This window comes from Petromyzon marinus, chromosome 1, assembly GCF_048934315.1.
Source record: "Petromyzon marinus isolate PM22_M1 ecotype Great Lakes invasive population chromosome 1, UKy_Petmar_22M1.pri1.0, whole genome shotgun sequence".
NCBI lineage: Eukaryota > Metazoa > Chordata > Hyperoartia > Petromyzontiformes > Petromyzontidae > Petromyzon > Petromyzon marinus.
Genome location: NC_133667.1, coordinates 31,927,322 through 31,948,786, shown reverse-complemented (window position 1 = coordinate 31,948,786; position 21,465 = coordinate 31,927,322). Strand labels below are relative to the sequence as shown.

The 21,465-nt window shown below is 47.0% G+C and overlaps 1 protein-coding gene across 1 annotated transcript; it reads right to left on the bottom strand.

Annotated features, from left to right (window-relative positions):
* Positions 1–1,963: 1,963 nt before the first annotated feature.
* On the bottom strand, positions 1,964–20,729 carry SLC39A1 (solute carrier family 39 member 1). The gene is made up of 4 exons (XM_032949412.2): positions 19,540–20,729; positions 12,275–12,405; positions 7,935–8,600; positions 1,964–7,315 (listed from the first exon to the last, which is right to left on the bottom strand). The coding sequence occupies exons 1-4, from the start codon at positions 19,667–19,669 to the stop codon at positions 7,169–7,171; spliced, it is 1,074 nt and encodes a 357-aa protein (XP_032805303.1). The 5' UTR covers positions 19,670–20,729; the 3' UTR covers positions 1,964–7,168.
* Between the last annotated feature and the right edge of the window lie 736 nt (positions 20,730–21,465).

Below are 21,465 nucleotides of genomic sequence, written 5' to 3'. Positions count from 1 at the left end.
GGTAACTGTAATCTAAATTGTCCTATGGTTGTTATTGTTTGACTTGCATCCCACTGGGATTTTTGCACACAGCGTTGAAACGCGGTGCTTTTTCTGGAAGACTTTGCTGTTTTTTTCCTGGATTATTCTGTTGTGCGTAGTCACTTTAAGATGTTTCTTGTTCATGTTTTTGTTTGTTGCGGTTGCACCCGATTCAAGAGCCGAATGGCTCACAGGGCTATACCTAATAAATGAACTGAACTGAAATGAACTGAACTGGTGGCCCTCACACATTGATATATTATCAGCGAAAGTGCCCCCCCCACCTCTGTAAATTAGTGCAGAACCACTGGCCATATTGAGTGTGGAATGTCACCAATGGCTCAGTGATGTGAGGAGCCACTGCACCGTGCGTCTTTAGTAAAGCGTCATCGAAACTTCTGGGAGGGACACGTGGTGAGCTAGCAGCCCCCACCCCCGCCTCTGTCAGCCCGCCCCATCTGTCAGCCCCCCCCCCCCGTCATCCCCGCCCACTTTTACATAGCCACACCCATCCAAACACGTGTGCTGCTCACACATTGAGTGGCCTCGCTACTCCATTTAGCTCCGCCTGATACTCAAGTAGCCCCCCCCCGTCCTTTTCCCATATCATGAGTTGAGAGTATGAGGGCAGAACATTTTAAATTGGACAACAGAGACCAGTCTTTCCCAAATCTGGAACCAGCCTAGTCAAATCGGGACGCTCAGCAGCCTTAGAGTAGAGATGTTCCGACTTTGAATTGAATGTACAACAGCTGTGCCAGACCTGAATTTAATCAAGTAATTGTAATTCCACGGCCACAAGCTAGATCCACATTTGTGGCCATCTCCCATTGCCTCCGGGTCTGCCATTATCCATATCCGTTCCAAACCTCAATGGACCCAACTGTTGGTCTGAATGTTCATTAACATACAGTATTAAACCCCGACTGCAGGGGGCTGGGGTAATCATGGTCGTGCACTGGTCTCATCGTGGCCAGCAATGTTATGGATGACTCAGCATTCATGCATTGTACACGCTGGATGAGGTTATGACCACGCCGTGCTGGTCATGTGGGGGGAGTGGGTGACTGCACACTGATCAGTATGGGTTGGGGAAGGGAGTATTAAAATTACTATTTTTCATCAGGTAAGGCCCACCGAGCTATATAGCTCTGTTTAATAAGCCACCTGGCTATCACAAATGATAGCTCAACAAAGTAGCTTATGGTGTGGACATATATAGCAGCCAAATACTCTAAACGCATGTTTGATTCTAAAACTGGAGGGAAAAACCGGAGCACCCAGAGAAAAATCCACGTGACCTCAGAGAATATGCAAACTCCTAATATATAGGCGTCAGGGTAAGGATCGAACCCACGACCTCCTGCATACCAGGCGAGATAGTTAACATCTCGCCACCGAGTGTAGGGAGTCCCAGGAGAGGTGCAGACATCACTCGCCACTGATTTCTGCCAGGAATGAAAGATTGCTGGGTCCATAGTGCAGTGCGCTAACAAGAGGGTCACTACTCCTCCTAGGATTCCTAATAATGTAGTACTGTACTGTGATACTAATTATAATACATAAATATGATACACCACCTTTCACAAGTTGTCCCAAGATGCAATAAAAATGCACACCTGTAAAACTGCAACTGCTAATTTAGCAAATTAATTGTGAGAAGGGTGGAAACGTGAATGTCTAAAAATAAAATTATCTGGGGGGTTAAGCGAATCCGATATACTTCAAACGAACTAATTTTCTGTGACCAATTGTCAATTAGATTCCACGTTCCACATACTTTGCAAAGCATTTAATTGTAAAACATTCATGTACACCGTACGGCATTGATACGCTTTAACAAAGTAGCACTGAGGTTATTGCTTGTTATTTAAGCACTAGCTTCTTTCCCCACCCTAGGACGGAAGCTGTAATATTTACGAAAAAATTGAGCAGAGTATAATTGTATCTTGTGTAACTTTAATGGCAGTGAATCTTGCACGAAAGAATGTCATCAAACACTTCACCGCATTTCACTGTAGCACTGTATTAATGGCAGTGAATCTGCCACAAAACGAAGTCATAAAACACTTCACTTCATGTCACTGTAGCACTGTATATAACTGACCTTTAATTTGTTCAAATTCACTGCTCTGATACTTTATTCTCTTCTGCTTTCGGTCGCTGGGGTTGAAATAAATTGGAATTCGATACAATATCTGGAAAATCGCCGAGAAATGTATTTTACCTTAATGTAGAAGCATACATTAGATTTACCTTTTGTCTCAAGTGCTGAAGAAATATATAAAGACACCAAATCCACTTTGTTGCTGCGTATAATTATTTATTACATTCACTTTCAATAAAGAAACGTCAAAATTAAAGCGAATTTGCGAAAAAAAATTGTATTTCCACTCGACCTTCTGCGTGAGTGTAAAAATCCACCAGCTCATGAATATTAATGATGGGGGGAGGGGGGGGTGCGGCATGTGGAGTGACGTCACGCGCGTTACACACAAACAAATATTCTTGGCTCGTTATAGTAGTAATTTCATAATTCGGTATTATGTAAGTGTGATCAAAGAGAACATACCCAAGTTACAGACATCGACCGTCAAACAAACTTAAGGGGACTTGGACAGGACCACAGATCCCACAAGAGAAGACGATGGCCTGGTGGTCGAGACAAACATAATTTGAATCCGCATCTTTATTTATATTTAAGGAATCCGATGAGCTACAAAGCTCTTTTTCACAGATGTCCAGTAGGGGCGGGTCAGAAAGTTACAATACCAAACCACGATAGGAGTGCAAAGTGTATAGGAAAGGGAAGCAAATCGCTATAAAACTAAAACTAAAGTTTAATTTTAGCAGGTAAAGCCTACGGAGCTGACAGCTTATTTTTCTGATGCAACATGGCCACGAATGACAGCTCAACGAAGTGGCTTATCATGCGGAAATTTATAGTGACAGCTTGGAAATCCCGTAATCGATAAAGTCCGATAGGGTTAATGATCATAATTTCCAAATCATTTTTTCATCTTTCCCTTGCAAAAAAAATGTCTAAAATGTTCTCTCAACCGGTTTAAATCAAGGACATTAGTCAATTATGGACCATCAGGTCATGGGATATTGACCTCGGGCAACCTAAATAGTGCCGCGCCGCAATTGTGCTGATGGGGATTTAAAATAAGACCGGTCACGTAACTGGCGCGCAACCTGCCATGAGATCATTTCCGATAACCATTTGCGAGCCTTCTTGGAATTACGGTAATGCCCTCATTAATCATGTCATGTGGGAGTCGCGGGCTTGGAGCAGAATGGAAGGGGGCAATTTGGAAGCAAGTACCTCTCCCACGTGGAAAAACATTCATAACCCCCCCCCCCCCCACTACGCATCCTGACTGCCCCCAAGTGGAATTGTGTGGGTTCTGTGGTGGGGTGGGGGATACACCCAGAACATAGCCGCATAGTGGTATGCTAGCAGGAAAATCGTTGATTTTAATTCAATTGGACGTTCGTTGCTGTCGCCTGGTGGCCAATGCCTATATGGCACTTTGGCCAGCGCTGTGCCAATAATAATTCTCAATAGACGTTACCATCGCTTAACCACAAGAGGGCACACACGTCTTTTTGAGTCTTTGGAATATTTTTACTGCTTTGTTTATTCAGCTGACCCGCAATTCTTAATGCAGACGAGATTGGCAGTTGCCAAGGTGTCAAATGCCGATTACCAAATAACCAGCAATGTCAGAATTCTGAAGCCAAGCGGGCGGAGCCTGGAGAGTGTTTATATGGGTGACCACCATGCAGTGTTCTCCATTGCAAGGCCCTCAGGCCACTGGCGGCCCCCGATAATGTACAAATGTGAAACGCCCCATCATGCTGTCACTCCCGATGGTTTCAAATGTGTGGCGGCCCTCATACTGATGAGTTATCGGCAAAAATGCCTCCCACCCCTGAAAATTCGTGACAAACACCGATATAACAGGTGTGGTCGGCTGCTCTGGAATTGTGTTGTCAACAGATGGCAGTGCAGCAGAGCCCATTGTTGTATCGTACGTCTATGCTCCCCGCCTTTACCAATCCGCATTTCACAGCGGGATGAATTATGGTCAAATAACCCCCATGATTCGCAAGGCGTGGGTTAAAGCCTCATCTAGCAGTAGACTGACAAAAGGCCTGTACGTGTACACCATGTGAATGCGATTTGCAGTGGGCATGTTTTTTAAATTAAGGCCGATTAAAAGTTGACAAGATAAAAATGGGAAGTTATGAAATTTAGTGTAAACATTTGGAATTTGCACAAAACCAGTGACGCATGTCACAGCTGGCAAGCATGGTTGTCCGCATGCTGTGCGTGGGAAAACGGAACGATTGTGTGCACCAGGCTTCCTTTCCAGATTTCTTAACTCTTGCACGGTAGTCTCTGCAAGTCCCGTTCCTCCATACCTCCAGTTCTACACACACATTCGTATATCCGGTTGTCTTCTCTCTATGCGTTGGGAAATAAAAAACTGATGCACAAAGCCACGTGCATGCAACACGAAGAAGCAACTTTTGCGCTCATAAAAGCTGTACTCGTACGTCTCTATATCAACCCTAAATTAAAATATTTATCTTTTTTACCAGGTAAGGCCCACGGAGTTATATGGCTCTTTTTTCAGAAGCGACCTGGCCGCAAATTATAGCCCAATGACGTGGCTTATCGCGTGGAAATTTATAGCAGCTGAATACTCAAAAGGCAAGTTTCAAAATGTGGAGGGAAAAACCGGAAGACTCGGAGAAAACTCCACACGACCACAAATATACAGGCATTAGGGTCGGGATCGAACCCATGTCTCCTGTATACAAAGCGATGTTGTTAACATCCGCCAATATGGCGCCCCAATCCACTGCTGGATAACGGCCGTTTCATGGCACGTGAGTCACAAAAGGTTATTTGACCATACGTCACCACAATGGCCAGTATAGGTTGAAGCATAAGACGTGCGAGCATCGGAGTACAATGGTAAAATCAAATTCTGATCGGTCCCCCACTGAGCTCCACGTCAACCTGTGTGCGTATGGTGGCCACCCATCCAAGTACTATCCAGGCTTAAAATCTGCTTGGCTTTTGAGCTTTGATAACACCGGGTGCATCCTCGGCGATCTGGTCACAGGCCCACAAAAGTGCACACGCTTCTGACAATAAATTTGAGACGGTAAGATAGGCAACAAGTGATAAGGCAGAAACCAGTCGGTGGAATTCTGCAATAACTTCCCTGTCCTACGAATGTAGAAACGAAGCAGTCAAATGTTCAAATGACCACTGGGAGATTGTACTTGCTTCTGCATTATAAACATTCAATTATTATATTAATGTGTTGTAAAACAAAACAAACGAGCAACTTATGGATGCTTTTAAATTATTAGTGTCTTTTAGCAGCTCCAATACTTCTGCATGTTTTACTTGCACACATAACACTCATTAATTGTAACATTTATTTTAACTTTCAAATTGACATTTGAAAAATCCTGCCATATGCCACACATGTATACATTACGCAATTCTTCATAACATACGATATTAGCTACAGACCTTTATCAATCCACTGCTGGATGAAGGTCTCCCCACGTCGGTCATGGGTGTTGCGACCATACTTCACCGCACTGGTCATAGGTTGGTTTAACAGGTACCCAATACTCACCACTGATGTTAGCCGTGGTTAGGAATTGAACACCTGTCGCCACTGCTGAACCACGAATATCGTTTTATATCTTCAATGACTAAATTTTGAATATTGTCAAAATATTGAAGAGGAGAAAAGAAACCTTTTGGTGATATAATTTTTTTGCTATTCCGGCAAATACACAATACATAATTTAAGCATGACTTATTTTTAAAGAAACACTGTAGATAAAAACATTAGATTATTACATAGTGATTGTTTGAATTAAAAGGGCAGTTTTAGTTTATGATGTTGGTGACACATTTACTGTCAATGCTTCCAGACCACTGAAAACAGTTCCTAAAATGTTATATACTTCATGTAAATGTTATGGGATGGAATCGTATAACTTTGTTTTGGAAAATTAAAGTTATGATTACAGGTGAAACAGTGCATCATCCTTATTCATTCTATTGTCAGGGTCTAGGATCATGATTATATTCAACAAATCGATTCTTCAGTATTTAAACAGTGCAAGTAAAATATACGTAGCACCTGGAGTGACACAAGCCCATTACATACAACGCATTCAGACTAACCCATACATTGTTACACATGCAACTTGATGCATATGTTGCGAGCATAAAAATGTACTTTTATTTGAAGCATCCTTCCTATTTACGATACGAAACATTTGAGAAACATAACAGAAAACGTGACACGTGAAAACATTGCACTTGCGCCGAAGCAGTATCTGTTTCAACAACCGATCAAAGCCATTTCATTAAGACGAATTTATAGAGTGATGGCCATCAACATATATTTTTTTCTCTTTCATTAAGCACAGTATCAGAAGAATGCAATGGAATTTGAAAGTGAAATGAGATGTGTGGCAATCGTGTAAGTGTTACGTTGTTGTTGTTTGTGCAAGCCAGATTAAAATACAGCGTATGCTGTACTTTAGAACGCGTATTAATACACCAATGTAATTACACGCGATTCACTATTTTATCTTGAATCAATTTACTTTACAACGGATAACCTCTATACACCAGGCTAAAGAGCAGTGGCGTAGCTATCGAGTGTGCAGGCGGTGCGACTGCACAGGGGGCATCACGGGTCAAAGGCGGGGCCCCAGCCACCAGGCTACAGAGAGAGGAAATTGAAAAGGGACCCCCCCCCCCCACCCATTTCATTCCTTGCACCGTGGTCCATGCCAACCGCATTGCGCCACTGCTGGAGGCGGTGTTAACCAACTGCATAAAACAACGCCCCAGGGGTTTCATTTATTTTGGTGCAACAAAGGATAACATTGCAGTGCCACCCACGACCAATGTGACGAGGTGGCAGTGGAGAATGTGAATGGGCAGAGAGGGGAGTAGATGGAGGAGGAGAGGGCAAGAATCAGTGACGATGCAAGGGAACCAGGCAAGTATCCCCGAGGGTGCAGCGGCAAAGCCTTGGCCGGTCTCGTAGAGAGACCCGGCGACAGATTTTTGCGTCGCGGTCGCGCGACTTCAGGTAGTGGCGAAGAGCGTCGCGGTGATGACGGAGAAGCCAACGAGAAGGCACACGGCGCGCAGCAGCCGGCAGTGCTGGCTGTTGAGCTCATGTGGCAAGATTTCCAGGAATGTGACGTACAGAAAGGTTCCTGTCGCAAGGCCCTGGGAACACACGCACAAGATACAACACGCAGTTACACACGAACAAAGATCTTCCCCTTGACATGCGCAAGTGGTTGGGCCAAGAAGCGCTGTTGCAGATTTTGAGATCATCCGGTATGCCTCACAGTTGTGATGGTGATAATAATACATTGGTGACCAGCATGATTACATAAAAAAAACATATTTTGCTACTTTTCCAATTCCCCGCCACTCCACGTAGATCATGCGTGTGTTTGTTTGACGATACGTCGCCCACCCGGTCAGTGCGGGTTGCTGAAGGTGAGGAGCATAGACATAGAAATGCAGGACTAGTTCAGATATCGCGTTCGCCCGATGTTAGCCACTGCCAGGAATCCAAGTCGCTGGGTTTCATGCCACAGCATACCAACCACCACACCACCGCTCCCCCGCAATGCATGATCGTACAATCACTACTCGCACTATGACAGCCGCCAACATAATAGCTCGCGCTCGCTGATAACACTACAGAGGTAGCCAACATGCCCAAACAAGCACTGAGAGAATACACGACAGTGGCCACTGATAACGCCACGACAGGGTCGCCCGACGGCGATTGCACGTTGGCGCACTGCGACCGGCCGCGCGTGATCTCGCGCACCTGGAGCACGGCGCGGGGCATGTGGCTCTCGGCGAGCGCCGGCGAGTCGAGCAGGCCGATGCCGACGGTGACCCCGACGGGCGACATGAGCGCGAAGCCGAGCAGCGCGGCGAATGACGTCTGGCGGCCCAGGCGCGCCTGCACGAGGCGCACGCACAGGCCCGACGCCACGGCGCACTTGTGCACCACGACGGCGGCGCACAGCCCCACCAGGCCGGCCAGGGACGCCCCCGGAGAGCCGGGCTGCTGCAGCCCCACGGCCAGCCCCTCGAGCACCGAGTGCAGAGCCAGCGAGACGAGCAGGCCCCATGCGCGCACCGCCGAGTGGGAGCTGCGGTCCACGTGGAGGTGGGCGCCCGCCTCCGCGTCCTCGGCGGGCGCGCCGGGGCCCCCCGAGGCCCAGCGGCCCGGTTCCGGATCGGCGGCGGCGGAGGACTTCGACGCGGCGGGCGGGCGCAGAACGACGGCCTTGACGTGCGGAGGTTCTGAGGCGGGCGACGAGCCCGCGGGGGAGAGGAGCGCCCGTGTCTCCGAGCTGCGGCTCCCTGATGATGCTGCCACTGGCAATGTCATCGCGCGGCCGTGCATGGAAAGCACGGCTTGCTCCAGCAGCATTACCGCAAAGAAGCCGACGGATAGGATAAACTCGGCCAGCGGGAAAGCAGTCTGCGGAATCAAATGGCGGTGTTAAAAGCACGCACCGCGATTCAGAACGGGGGGCGCACCCTTCACTTGGCACAGCAGAAATGACTTCCAATGTCACTTACCGATGGCGGAGTAATGATAATGATCAGAATCGCAATCGAACGGGAAATCAGGATGATTGCGAAGTGAAGGGTTTCTTATTGGTTGTCTCGCTCGCCTATCCGTGGTCATGATCAGCCATGATCTATCCACGGCTGCAAGAAAGTCTGCCGAAGCTGCCGCAATCTCTCATGTTACTGCGATGTAACAATTCATCAAGTTCCTGCGCACGAGTTGATGAACTCATTCCATCTCCGGAACTGACATCTTCTTGGTCGTGTTGCCTTCTTTGGCTGCAAATCATTCATTGGCCTCGGCCACCAGCCATTAATCCCTTCGAGCGACATATGAATCATTTCGCGGGACCCCTGAGTTCCGCAAAAATCAGGTCAATAATTATTATTTTTCAGTCCGCCCACTCGTGATGCCGACAGCAACGCGCCGCCCGCCCGCCCAGACTCGCACCAACAAGCGCCAGCAGCAGGCGGCGATCAACACCACGGGCGCCACCCCACCGGCCAAACGCGAGCCCCGGGGGGCGTCTGCCACAGTCGCGCGCGGCGACAACGCCCTCCGGTCAGCCGTCGATCCTCAGCTTCTTTGCCAAGGCGAGCCCTCCCCCGGCAGTGAATTTAACGTGTTTATGTAATTTTTCAAATTTTTACGAAACTTAGTGCCCCGAGTAGCTCTCGACGAGGCCAATCGATTGACCACTAGTTTTGTTTTCGGTAAGGCAAGACTCGTGTCGCTACGCGGTTTTTCCCACCCCGGGGCAGTGATGGGACCCCGGGGTCCCGCCAATTGTTTCATATCCTGTCCAAGGCCCACTGAATTTTCTTACCAGTCGATAATGTCTTTGACTTGTGCATGTTCTCTAATCCATGTGCTAATCTTCCTGTCTCTCAGTTGAATTCCAATAACTTATTCCTGCGTGCTCTTTTGCTCTCCATACTATTCAGGGGGACATAGACATCCACAAATGAGCAACGTACATCAACAAAAACCATGACCCGTAATGTACATGGCGAGCTTCATCATGACCAGGTCCTGCTAATGGTACGATCGCCAAGGACAGTGTAGATGTACCTGCATTCATGAGTGTACTGTTATTTTAAAACATTTCTTTGAACAGATGCTGCATTCAGATGCAGACGTGCCTCAGGTTTCCAATAACTCGGGTCGACTGCGCAAACAGTGTGAATGCCAAATGGGCATGAAGTGCTTCTTGTATAACCTTCCAAGGCCATGTGGCACACTTATGAACCGAATTTTTGCGAATCGCTCAAGAACCAAGCTACATTGCAGACGATTACATTTTAATATGCGAAAGTATGCTTTTCTTTGTTGACGAGAGCCTCTATTGCACAAAGAATGGCATGTAAGTCAAGTACTCTGCAACAGTAGTATCTTGAGAGCAAGAAGCTAACATTCCCATCGTAATGCATACCATGACTGCGTACGCACAAAGCCATCGCGTGAACTTGACATTTGTACTTTTTCGCAGGCATGTGACAGACGGTTCGGTTAAGAAGTCTCATGATCAGCAGTCCCGCACCACCACCCCATGGCCCCCTTAAAAAGAAAGACACAGACACGTACGCTGTTGATGCGGACTCGATGCGTGTGGGAGTGCAGTATTCGAAAGCAGCGCGGACTAATTTGTCACGCACTGTATGTCTCTACAATCTGCCCTCTGTGTTGGAGCACAAAACGTTACTTGACTCAAAGAATATTAGTTGCACTGTGCACTGCACCCCATGCCAACATTGGTCAAGTCGTGCACCGGCCACTTCTTTGGACAGAATAAATCCACTCATTTCATGACACGAATGCACTCACCCCATAGCAGGCTTACCCTAGTCATGGGTGGTGGCAGTAGATGTGCGAAGCTTTTTAAATTAAACTATGAACTAAACTCTATTCATTATACCAGGTAAGGCTCACCGAGTTACATAGCTCTTTTTCAGAAGTGACCTGGCCACAAATGATAACTTAACGAAGTGGCTTATCACGTGGACATTTATCGCAGCCAAACACTCTAAACGCACGTTTCTAAGCGTGGAAGGAAAAAAACGGAAGACCCGGATGAAAATCCACACGACCACGGAAAAAAAAAACAGCAAACTCCAAATATATAGGCTTCAGGGTCGGGATCAAACTCGCAACCTCCTGTCTACCAGGCGAGGTAATTAACATGTCACCACCGAAGCACCCCACAATCACAATGCCTTGCTGATCTCGTCAAGGAGCATAAACCATCGTACAAACTCCGGTCATCCTCGCAGCAGGGGATTATGGCTGGCCATCGAACACTGACGGTCACCGCATCATGCGCCCTCAGGTGCACTCTTCCTTTCCGATGTCTGGAAGCCACTGGAGCTATGCACTTTTACATCTTACATTGAAAGCGCATTTCTTTAGAACTGCTTTTGGTGTTTAGTTTGTTGTCCTTACCCCGCACCTCCGATTGGCACGTTTGGCTAGGTAAAGTGCGAAATAAATTCACCATACATGCACACTTCGAAGGCAAGCGATTGGTGAAACTCCTGCAGCTGCCGTGGCTACGCGGTGGCCAGGAGATGGCGGAAGAGAGCATGGATTGTGGATTCAAACGAGGCGGAACTTCTACTGGTAGGAACCAGCACAGGGGATTATTGTGTCCGTCCGTCGTGCATCCAAAAATGGGAGGGGTGGGGCTGGGTGGAGAGGGGAGGGTGGGGAGGGGCTGGGTGGGGAGGGTGGGGAGGGGCTGGGTGGGGAGGGCTGGGCTGGGTGGGGAGGGTGGGGAGGGGCTGGGTGGGGAGGGGCTGGATGGGGAGGGTGGGGCTGGGTGGGGGGTGGGAGGGGTGGGGCTGGGTGGGGAGGGGCTGGTCACCCCGTGGTGCCCTTATAAAACTCAACGTTTAACCTACTCACGCCGGCTTGTGCCCACCCTCACAGTCGGGCATATTTGCAGAATACACCACGCCGCTGTTGACCCTGGCCATTGACCGAGCAACCCAACGTTCCTACCAGCTCCCTCCGCAGGATAAATGTGTTTCTTTTCTAACCCGGGTTTCCTCTGTCCACGCACACTGGCCCAATGCAGGACGCTCCCTGAAATAGTCTGAACCATCAGTAAGACTTTTCTGCAATCTATGTTGTGTATGTATGTCTGTTGAACTTCTTTCACACCCGACATAGCCAACCGTGCCAATCCGAGATGTGAACATTTTTGATTTGTATTATTAAAATAGCACATCGTGAATCATTCATTAACCTTGATTCCTACAATGATGACGTTGATGGTGAGAGCGATACATGGAATCAAACGTGTGAAAATCTATTACTTATCATTTCTGGAATTCACCTGCAAATGACATCCGAATGATACGAAATACTCAAAACCATACAGGTGAAACAGTAACAACGATAAACAATACAAATGAGACTGTAAAAAAAAAAACGAGACACACAAAAAATTAATCAAGCCAAATCAAACCGAGATCATGAACCTTGACAATTCCCCGAGTCGATGGGGACGCCAGAGTGAATCGTTAATGTGTTCAAAATGTGCGCGCTTGCACTCATGCGCGCGTGCGTGTTTGTACACGCACCGTGGCGCGCAGGTCAGAGAGGGCTTCCTGCATGCTCGCCAGGTAGTCGGGCAGCAGGTCCAGCAGGCACGTGGCGAGGAAGACGCCGGCCGTAGTGCTGCTCAGCAGCTGGAAGAGACGGCTTCGAAGGCCTGCCAGGAAAATCGTCGCCATTTGTGTCACTACTGTATGATCTAGCATGGAATGGAATGTTCAACTGTAGAAAAAAGCATTCATATACCAATGTGATTGAACACGAGTTTGTTATTTTGTCTCAAGCAAATCTATAACATGGGGTTTTTTTTGGGGTTAGATCACGTAAATGTCATTAAACCTACCAGCACCTGGACACAGCCAATTAAGTAAGGTTTGTCACGTAAAATAAAACATGCCAATTTCTTACTAGTTCAGCACACGGGTTTGTGTTGGAGAGTAAACTCGCAACGTTTCCAATTCGAGCGTTAACGTTTCGCCGATGATTACAACCAGCCCTCGTCAGGCAATGAGCCAGGATTGTCAAAGAATTCCACTGCACGAAAGAGGACCGCAATCGAAGAGGTAATGGTGCAGTGGGGTAGCAGTTGGGTGTGCAAGGGGGGTGGCATCTGAAAATGGGGACCAGCCATGGCCGTACGAGGTCAGCCACCAGGCTACAAAAAGAGGGGGGCAAATTGGAAAGAGGCCTCTGTATCATTCCCTGCACCAGGGCCAATGCCAACCACGTTAACCCCACGAGGAACAGAGTATGAAGACGGAAATCGTTATGAAAGCAAACCTACAAGCGTGGAGGTGGCTAGGTTGGCCATGAGCTGGTGGTACCAGCGAGGGCTCATGTTTGATTCTGGGTGTCGTCCACCCGTGATTAACCCAGGATCATAAACGTAGGGAGTTGATGGCCTCAGTCTGGTCATCAATGACTGCTTACAAAAAAAATCATCTTCATTTTGGTTTTGGTCTTAATTTGGCTCATTCCAGATGCAGAATGAAAAACGTCAATTTTGTTATCAGAGAGCAATGGGGGGGAAAAAATAAACGGTTTTATTGTTGCTCTATGCTTCCACATCTATGCTTCCCACCTTCACAAACCACATTAGCTAGCGTTGTGAAGTGCTTATCCAACAGTGAATTGATAAAAAGGCTTGACATGTACATATGCAATGTTGATTTTGAGGGCCTAATGAAGTGTCAATATGTCGTTCCCTCATGTGATCTTCCCAGAACCTTTCCAAAACACAAGATGGTGCCATGTGAGCTGTGAGAATCCCACATGGAAACGTCTCATGACGCGAGATTGTAATTGGGGAGAATAGAGAAAAAAATACATCCAAAAATTCATCACAAGCAGCATGAGCGAAATCACAATTGGGAAATAATGTTGGGGGGAACTTTTGAAACAACGTAAATGTCTGAGCGGGGTAACCAAGTCACGTATTCCCAGAAGCGTTTTGTTGCAATTTCAGCTAACGCCACATTTCACGTGAATAGCGAGACGGCGAGTCATTGCGTGTCAAAACTGCCTTGGCGCATCCGAAACAAAAGCAATAGTTAAAAAGAGGAAGGTCTAGTCACATTGGACACCGACACAAGAGACCGCCATCCCACGGGCTGCGGATCTATTCGCGGATATATAAGAGCAATGTGAACATTATCTGTTGTATGTATGTTTATAGGAAATGAGATTGTAATATTACTCTCCGTCTCGTGTGTAAATGACTCGCACTGAAAACATTGGAGAGATATTAACAGCACGAGGAACTAAAGAACAGTATCTAGCTTCCAGGAACCGTTGCTGTAACATAAGGGGGCGAGTAACCTCTTCTTTACTGTTGGCCGCATTAGACTCTAAAACACCATTGGGCGGGCCACACATTCGTTAACACTAATCTTACATAATGCCAGGACTGTTTGCATTGAATGTGTGTTCAAAACTATGCGAAAGACAACGGGCTGGAGAGCGTAATAAAATTAGACAGTGTTGCCCCGGTCGAAAACATTACACTCAAGTACTCGATAAGTGCAGCTACAATGTTTGCAGTGGCGGTGTAGATACTGCCTTCAGGCTGTTTTTAAGTGGTTGGCCTCACGTGGCCGACGGCCAGATGAAATGACGTTGTGGGCCATGGATTCCACGTTGCTGGAGTATCGGATGGAGAGCAGATATTGGAGTTGCACAATTGGAGTTTTGACACCAAAGGGCAGTTATGATGACCAGGTTGTAATTGAAGCTACAATAAAATTTGAAAAAAACCCCCCATAAATTCTCAATCATTCTTCAAAGGTCTACATTTGAATTTCATACTGTATCCTCGGTCTATTTGATAGTCCGAATGTTATAGGTGCACAGCACGTATAATGATGTACTATTTAAGACAGCTCATCATTGTGAATGAGGGTTCCTTATTCCTGTGTAAACCTGCACCGTCCTGCACAGCACACCTCCAGCCAATCTCAGTCCCAATACGGCATATGCATGGCAATTAAAACCCATGTCCCTGGATTGTACAATTACCATAACAATGACAGGCAGCTTTACTCTCATGGAATCGCTGATCCCAGTCGCTAAAACAAATCTCAGTCATTACCGCCTAAAAATGCCACCTAACTTTCATTAAGGTGGGCGTCTCATCCACATGATCTTAGCACTAGCCACGAATCCTGCCTCCTGGTTTGCAAGTGTGCGCAACTGCGCCCAGCTTCTTATTCACGTAAAGCTACGATCGATCCACTGCTGTACGAAGGTCTCGCCAAACTATCGCCATGTCTCACGTTTGCCGAGATGCCGCAATCCATCTGGATCCTGAGCACGAGCCGTTTCCAGTGCCCCATATCCCTGCGGTAGATATCCTCCCGGGTACATTCCCTGCTTTGGCTGCCACTTCAGTGGTTGTCACGACCATCCTCCTTCTGTTTAACACGTAGGCTTTCGCGACCAATATTATTCATAATAAAGGTTTTTTGGTTAGATCCTTCTAGCAACTCGTCCTGCCAAAGCCCACTAACTTTCTCAACAGTCAGTGCGATGCAATTCAACTTGCGTACGTTCCCTGATCCATGCGTTTTTCTCCCTGGTCTCTCGGTGTTAATTACAAGCGTACACCTTTCCCCGATTCGTTGAACACCCCTTTTCAGCTGTTGCTCCATTTTATTTGCCAATGTCCATGTTTATGAGCCATATGTTACAGCAGGTAATACGGAATGATAGTCAAACGTTGGTACGAATTGTTTATTCCGGAGTGATGGTGGGAACAGCTATCACAAATACTATATGGACATTTCAAATGTCCCGTACTAATGATGTGTTCCCTGTTTTTGAATTGATAATCTTAAATAATCTTAAAACCAGGCCTTGATACGAATTTCAGATGATCCAGTTTTTTTTTAACAATCCGAAAGTATGTTGTCACAAGAAGCAGCGTCACATCACACAACGTGCGTGCTATTCCCGACAAAAATGGTGTCACGTAGCATTGGGTGACTCCAATTTTGTTTGCACGATGAAAATGTTGAATTACAATGTGAACTATCTGAAAATAAAATATCTATCTGAAATCGACTTTAAAAGCCTTAAATCCCAAATTATCAGTTTATACGCTATTCCTACACGTACCCGCTAAGCACTGGACACAGTAAACCCATGTGCCGCGCAGCTGCAAGGGTTCGCTGACCTCAGCACGTGCCTCCCAACATGCGCGCAGATTAAACCCGAATCCTCAGCGTCTCCCAGTCACCATGACGACGACTCCAAGCGACCTCCCTCGTGGGTCAAGCTCGCAAAAACGCGTGGCGTTGACTCGCGCCTTACTATATCATCGTGCCATCAAAAATAAGCGGGCCCGCTTTTGTGTCTCCTTACACAATGAATCTCATCTTTGTAAGGGCCACGCGAGGATGCCTTAAATTAATAAACGAAAAGGGGTAGAATGGAGTTTCAATTGGGGAAAAAGGCAAGAAAATGGGACGAGGTGAAAGACGGTTAGGGGAGGTTAGCAAAGATGAGGATTGGATTGATGAAGAGAAGCAGACAGAAAACCTTCTGGAAGGTTCGAAAAGAAACGGGGTTGGGGGGGGGCGATAAAAATTGTGGTGTGGCAAGACCACGGGGTCTTTGGCAGCGAAGCTTCCTACGAGTGTTTGTGTTGCGGCTAGTTATTATTTAATGTCAGGAGCTGTAGTGTCGTAGTTCGTAGTGCGCTGCGCTACGAACCCGGCGACCAGAGTTCGATTCCCACTCACGACCAACACCAGTGACATCATTGCAGAGCCGTAAAGCAAAAAGGTGAAACAATACAGTAAACAGCAGTGGTGTGCTTACTTTGTTTACCCCGGAATAGCTCAACAGAGTCTTGTGACCTCTCCTGCGGCTCATGCTTTTAGGAAGGTTTGGTCAACTCCGTAAAACAAAAAAAATGTTGCCTTTGGAAGTAAACTGGAGTGGCCAGAGAAACATGCACATTAGAGAAAAATGACACCCGTCTGCTTCTGCACACAGTGCCTGTGAGAAACCCTCATGCTGCGCCGCTACCTCCTCAAGGCATCTTGTCACACTGCATTCAGGCATTTCACACACACACACTTGTGTGGGCCACCAACCCCAATTAATTAAGATTACAGGTGTGTACAGTACCACCATGTGCGGCAAAGCACAAACGCGTCAATTATTTGGTGACTGCGTTGGCAGTGGTGCACGATCTTCTTTGAAGAAGGACCATTGCCTGAAACGTCGCCCAGTATACGCTTCCTCTGAAAGCCAAAGTCTTTTTGACGAATGTGCTGAGTTTCGTGTCGCAAATGCGTAAAGCACTGCGCTATGAACCCAGCAACTCGAGTTTAATTCCTCGCCATGGCTGACATGGTGCTGAGCACTCACCCCCCCCCCCCCCATAGCCCTGTCTGTCCCAGCCTCCCACTTCGTATGTAGCCAACCGTACTCATCTGTCCCAGCCTTCCACTTCAACCCAAGGCCGAACAGCGTGGTGAAGTATGGTCAAGAAATCCCCATTATTACCTATTTTTATTTTACCAGGTAAGGCCCAATAAATCACTCCCCTGTGAAAGAGAAAGAAGGCACCTGGCAACCATGACACAGCAGCAGGTGTGCCACGGGTCAAGCGAGTGGGAACATCCTGGATGGGCAGAGGGAGTACAGGTGGATTCTCAAACAAGGGAGAAAAAGCATGCATGTGAATAGCTTTTGTGAACCACTTTCCAAAATGCGTACTGCATTAAATTCGTAACAATTTCACCCTGGGTGAAAAGGCTTATTCGAGAAATGCTGGATTTGTTTTGGCACCAGATTTTTGGCAACCATTTCATCAATTTGTCCAGTTAACTATTGAAAAAGTCCGGAAGAGTCCCACGACTATAAACTAACATTCCCTGGTGTACTGTATTTATATTTGATCATCTTGACAAGGGTTAGCATGGTCCCCCTTCTACAGACAGACGGAGACAGACACACAAATGGACCGAGCGAATGCATTCATCTTAGACGGAAAGTGTTCAAAGAGTAAACGAAAAATATAAATGGCCAGCCGTGAGTGACACAGCACTCGGGGCCAGGGCGGGCAGAAGGGGCCTCGCAACTTTAATGGGGGCCTGCCTAGATAGACCAGCAGAGGAGACCAGGGGAGGGACGATTGAGAAAACAATATCTTGTTTGCAAGGGAGACCTGGAACACACAAAAAAATCTAGCACAGAAATTAAACCCACGACCAAAAAGAACAACAAATGTCAAGTGAAATGCGGTAAATTCATAAATAAGATACATTTTTAATTCCGATATAACTCGATAAAACACTTGTGATCATATTGTCCGAGTAAAGAATCCAATGGGTGTGCACAGCCCTCTTAAGTTAACGCACGACGGCCACCCCACACGAAGCAGATTGTTGGGGTTGTTTGACCATGCTTCACCACGCTGATCAGTGCAGGTTGGTTGGTGATGCCAGAGATCACAGACGCGGGAACACGCAAGTGCAGTACAACGATGGATAATCTCTTATACTGCCCTGCAATGAGCACACCAGATAACAAAAGACCCGCAGCAGCCGCCGATGATAATTTGGCGTGCCTCGTGGTCACCCATCAATAAGGACTATCCATTTAAAGCTTTCGTGACTGCAATGATTCATCTTATTTGGTTCTTTCGGTAAAGTCACGTAGAATGAGAATAAAATAATAAATTGATAAAATAAAATAACACAAGACCTAAACGAGAACGAGACCTAAACGAGATCGGGCACAACATCCCTGTTGATGTGGTAATATAGCCTTTCGTGGAAACTCCTCCACGGTGGCCAGATGTTAACTACCTCACCAGGTATAGAGAAGGGCTTGAGTTCGATCCCGACTCTGACGCCTGGTGTATATTTGGAGTTTTTCTCCGGGTCTTCAGATTTTCCCCCTCCCCATTTAGAAACATGCGTTTTAGAGTATTTGGCTGCTATACATTTCCACGTGATAAGCCACTTTGTTGAGCTATCATTTGTGGCCAGGGCGCTTCTGAAAGCGCCATATAGCTCAGTGCGCCTTACATAATAAAATAAAACAGTTTATAGTTTAGTTTTCATAAAATAGCTAACACAGCACCGTATTGACACGTGTGGCCCGAACGGCATGGGCACATTGCAACAAGTTGGAATCTACTGCCTTACTTGGGACACTTAAGTTCGCCCGACTTCTAACACATGTGGAACACAAATGAACAAGACTGCATGATGATGATGTTAACAAACTTCAGAGATTGCAACAAAGAGCAATGTTTTGCGGCCACGGCCGTATAGCAATTGTACGGAAATGGGAGGATGGAAAGTTTTTGTTGGTTAGAGACAAAAACTTAAAACCCGTGGTCAATCCACTGCTGGATGAGGACGTTCGCAGGCCGTCGTAATGTCTCACGGGTCGTGACAATGACTTTGCCACAAGCCGAGCAAAAAAATGCGTGCGATCACTCCTTTGTGGATGTTACTCCACAAATCCTTGAATCTTGGACCACAGGAGACGTGTCCTGCCCAAGTCCACTTCAGAAATTACTGGGAAGCCACCGGGAGCTATCCACTTAAAAAAAATCATCCCAGATCGGAAAACTCATTTCTTTAGCGCCGATTCTTTTTTATGTTTAGTTTGTTGTCCAGTCCCCCCCCACCACACCGATTAGCACGGTTGGCTACGTAAGTTTCGAAGGAAGAAATTGAGTATACGAGCAAGTACACATGCGGTACAAAAATGTTGAGACGGACAGTTAAATAAAACCACTGGGTGGGATGTGAGAGTTAAATTGTTTTACCGTTCTCCGGTTGTCCTCCCGACGAGCTGGAAGAACACCTGACGAACTTGAGCGGTACCAGGCCAAATAGCAGCGTCAAGAAGAACAGGAGCGCCAAGAAGATGATCTTAATCTCCAAGTAATACTCCATCTCCAAGATCAAGACGACCCCGTCGAAGTTCAGTGAGCAGGTCGGCGCTACAACTTTAAACCGCGCGAGATGTCGCACGGCCTCGAACTCGCAGATTGCGGCTGGCAAATTAATGACCGTGGGCTCCTCCTTCCTTCCTTATACAATGTACGATTGTTAACAACAGTAAACTATTAACAAACTATACACTGTGGCCCCAATTAATTAAAATCTGATCATCAGAATGCCATTATAATTGTAGAAACAGTACATATTTGGGAACGTTCACTGCAGTCGTTTGCTACAAATTGAATTCCAAGACTCATAAATAAACGAGTGGCTGTGAGAATATTATTTTAAAATGCGTACCGGATACAATACATGCCAGAGAGTCTACCGTTACAATTATCGCAACATTATGGATTATAACGGCAGGTACAAATTTGACCGGTTTTAGCTGTTAAAGTGTCGAGTCGGCGTTAATATAATATAATTTACCAATTACCTAACTAGGATTATTATACGTAAGCACTAATTTGCATTGTGCATGCACGTGTTAAACGTGTATTGTAATGCAGCTAGCACGTGCGTATTCCGTACTCTACGTGCATGCCATGTACTGCTTAATGCGTTTGCCTGGCATGCGTGTACACTTTGTGTAAACTGTGTATTCTGCAGTGTGTGCAGTGGACATACACTTTGTGTTACTATGTATATGCCGTTGTACTCCCGTGTAAACTATCGCATTAAGCCGCGTGCATATATCCGTGCAAAATGCATACAGCACCGTTAAACACACTGCACGTGTAAAGCTGCGTGTTACACACAGAAGAGCACTCTGCGTGTGTTGCTATACGGCACCTATCAACACGCTTGCGGCGCGTGTGTATATATCTCTCAATGTTTAGAGACTTAACTACGCCGACGACGCCCACTTTAAAATGTTAACGTGCAGTGGCGGTGGCTGCCCCCCACCCCGCCCTTTAAAAAGCCTGGAGGAGGTTGGGGGTGGGCGCGCGCCACGTGCCGCTCAAATCCGGACCCCGCCCAGCGCGCGCCGCCAAATAAACACCGCGCGGCTCCCCCGCGCATGCGCGAGAGCCGCTCGCGACTGAAGAGTCAGAAGCTTAACGCGGTCCCCGGGTTACGGAAAAGGGGCGGGGGGTGAGGTTTCCGAGAACGGTCCGTAAACCGGATTTTTTGCGTAAGTCGTGAACTGAACCATTCCCCTCCCCCCCCCCGAAATCAAAGATGCATTCCATTTACCTTAATCCTAGTGACGCTCAAGCGATGCGTGAGTCGGCTGCCCCCCACACCCCCCCCCCCCCACACTTACGCCTCCTCGTTCCACGGTATTCACCCGAAACCTCACCGCGCTGCACTACTTGCGCTTACGTAGCTAACGCAAACATTTCCGCGTGTTTAATTTTCTTACATGCGCACTTCCGTCAGGTCTTATGTCCGTTAGTCGGATCTTCCGCAACCCGGGGACTCTTTACGAACAAGTCTACTTACGAACTTTCATAGATGTGAACAAAACTGGTTTCCCGTATGTCCGGTTGCCTGTTGGGGCTGAGAGTCGTAAGTTCAACTGCACGCGCAATAGATGGCGGTGGTGGCACCTACATCAGCAGAACATGAAGAACCAGTGGCGTCCACATCTACATGAGATTATACAATTTTGAACGCCTTTCCCCGTATTCTTATTCGACAGGAGTAAAGTTGGACTTTCGAAGAGACCTCTGGAACGGAACTCGTTCGTAAGCCACTCTAGATTTGAAGTTTTCGTGACTGCAAGGGATCCATACTCTTTGGTT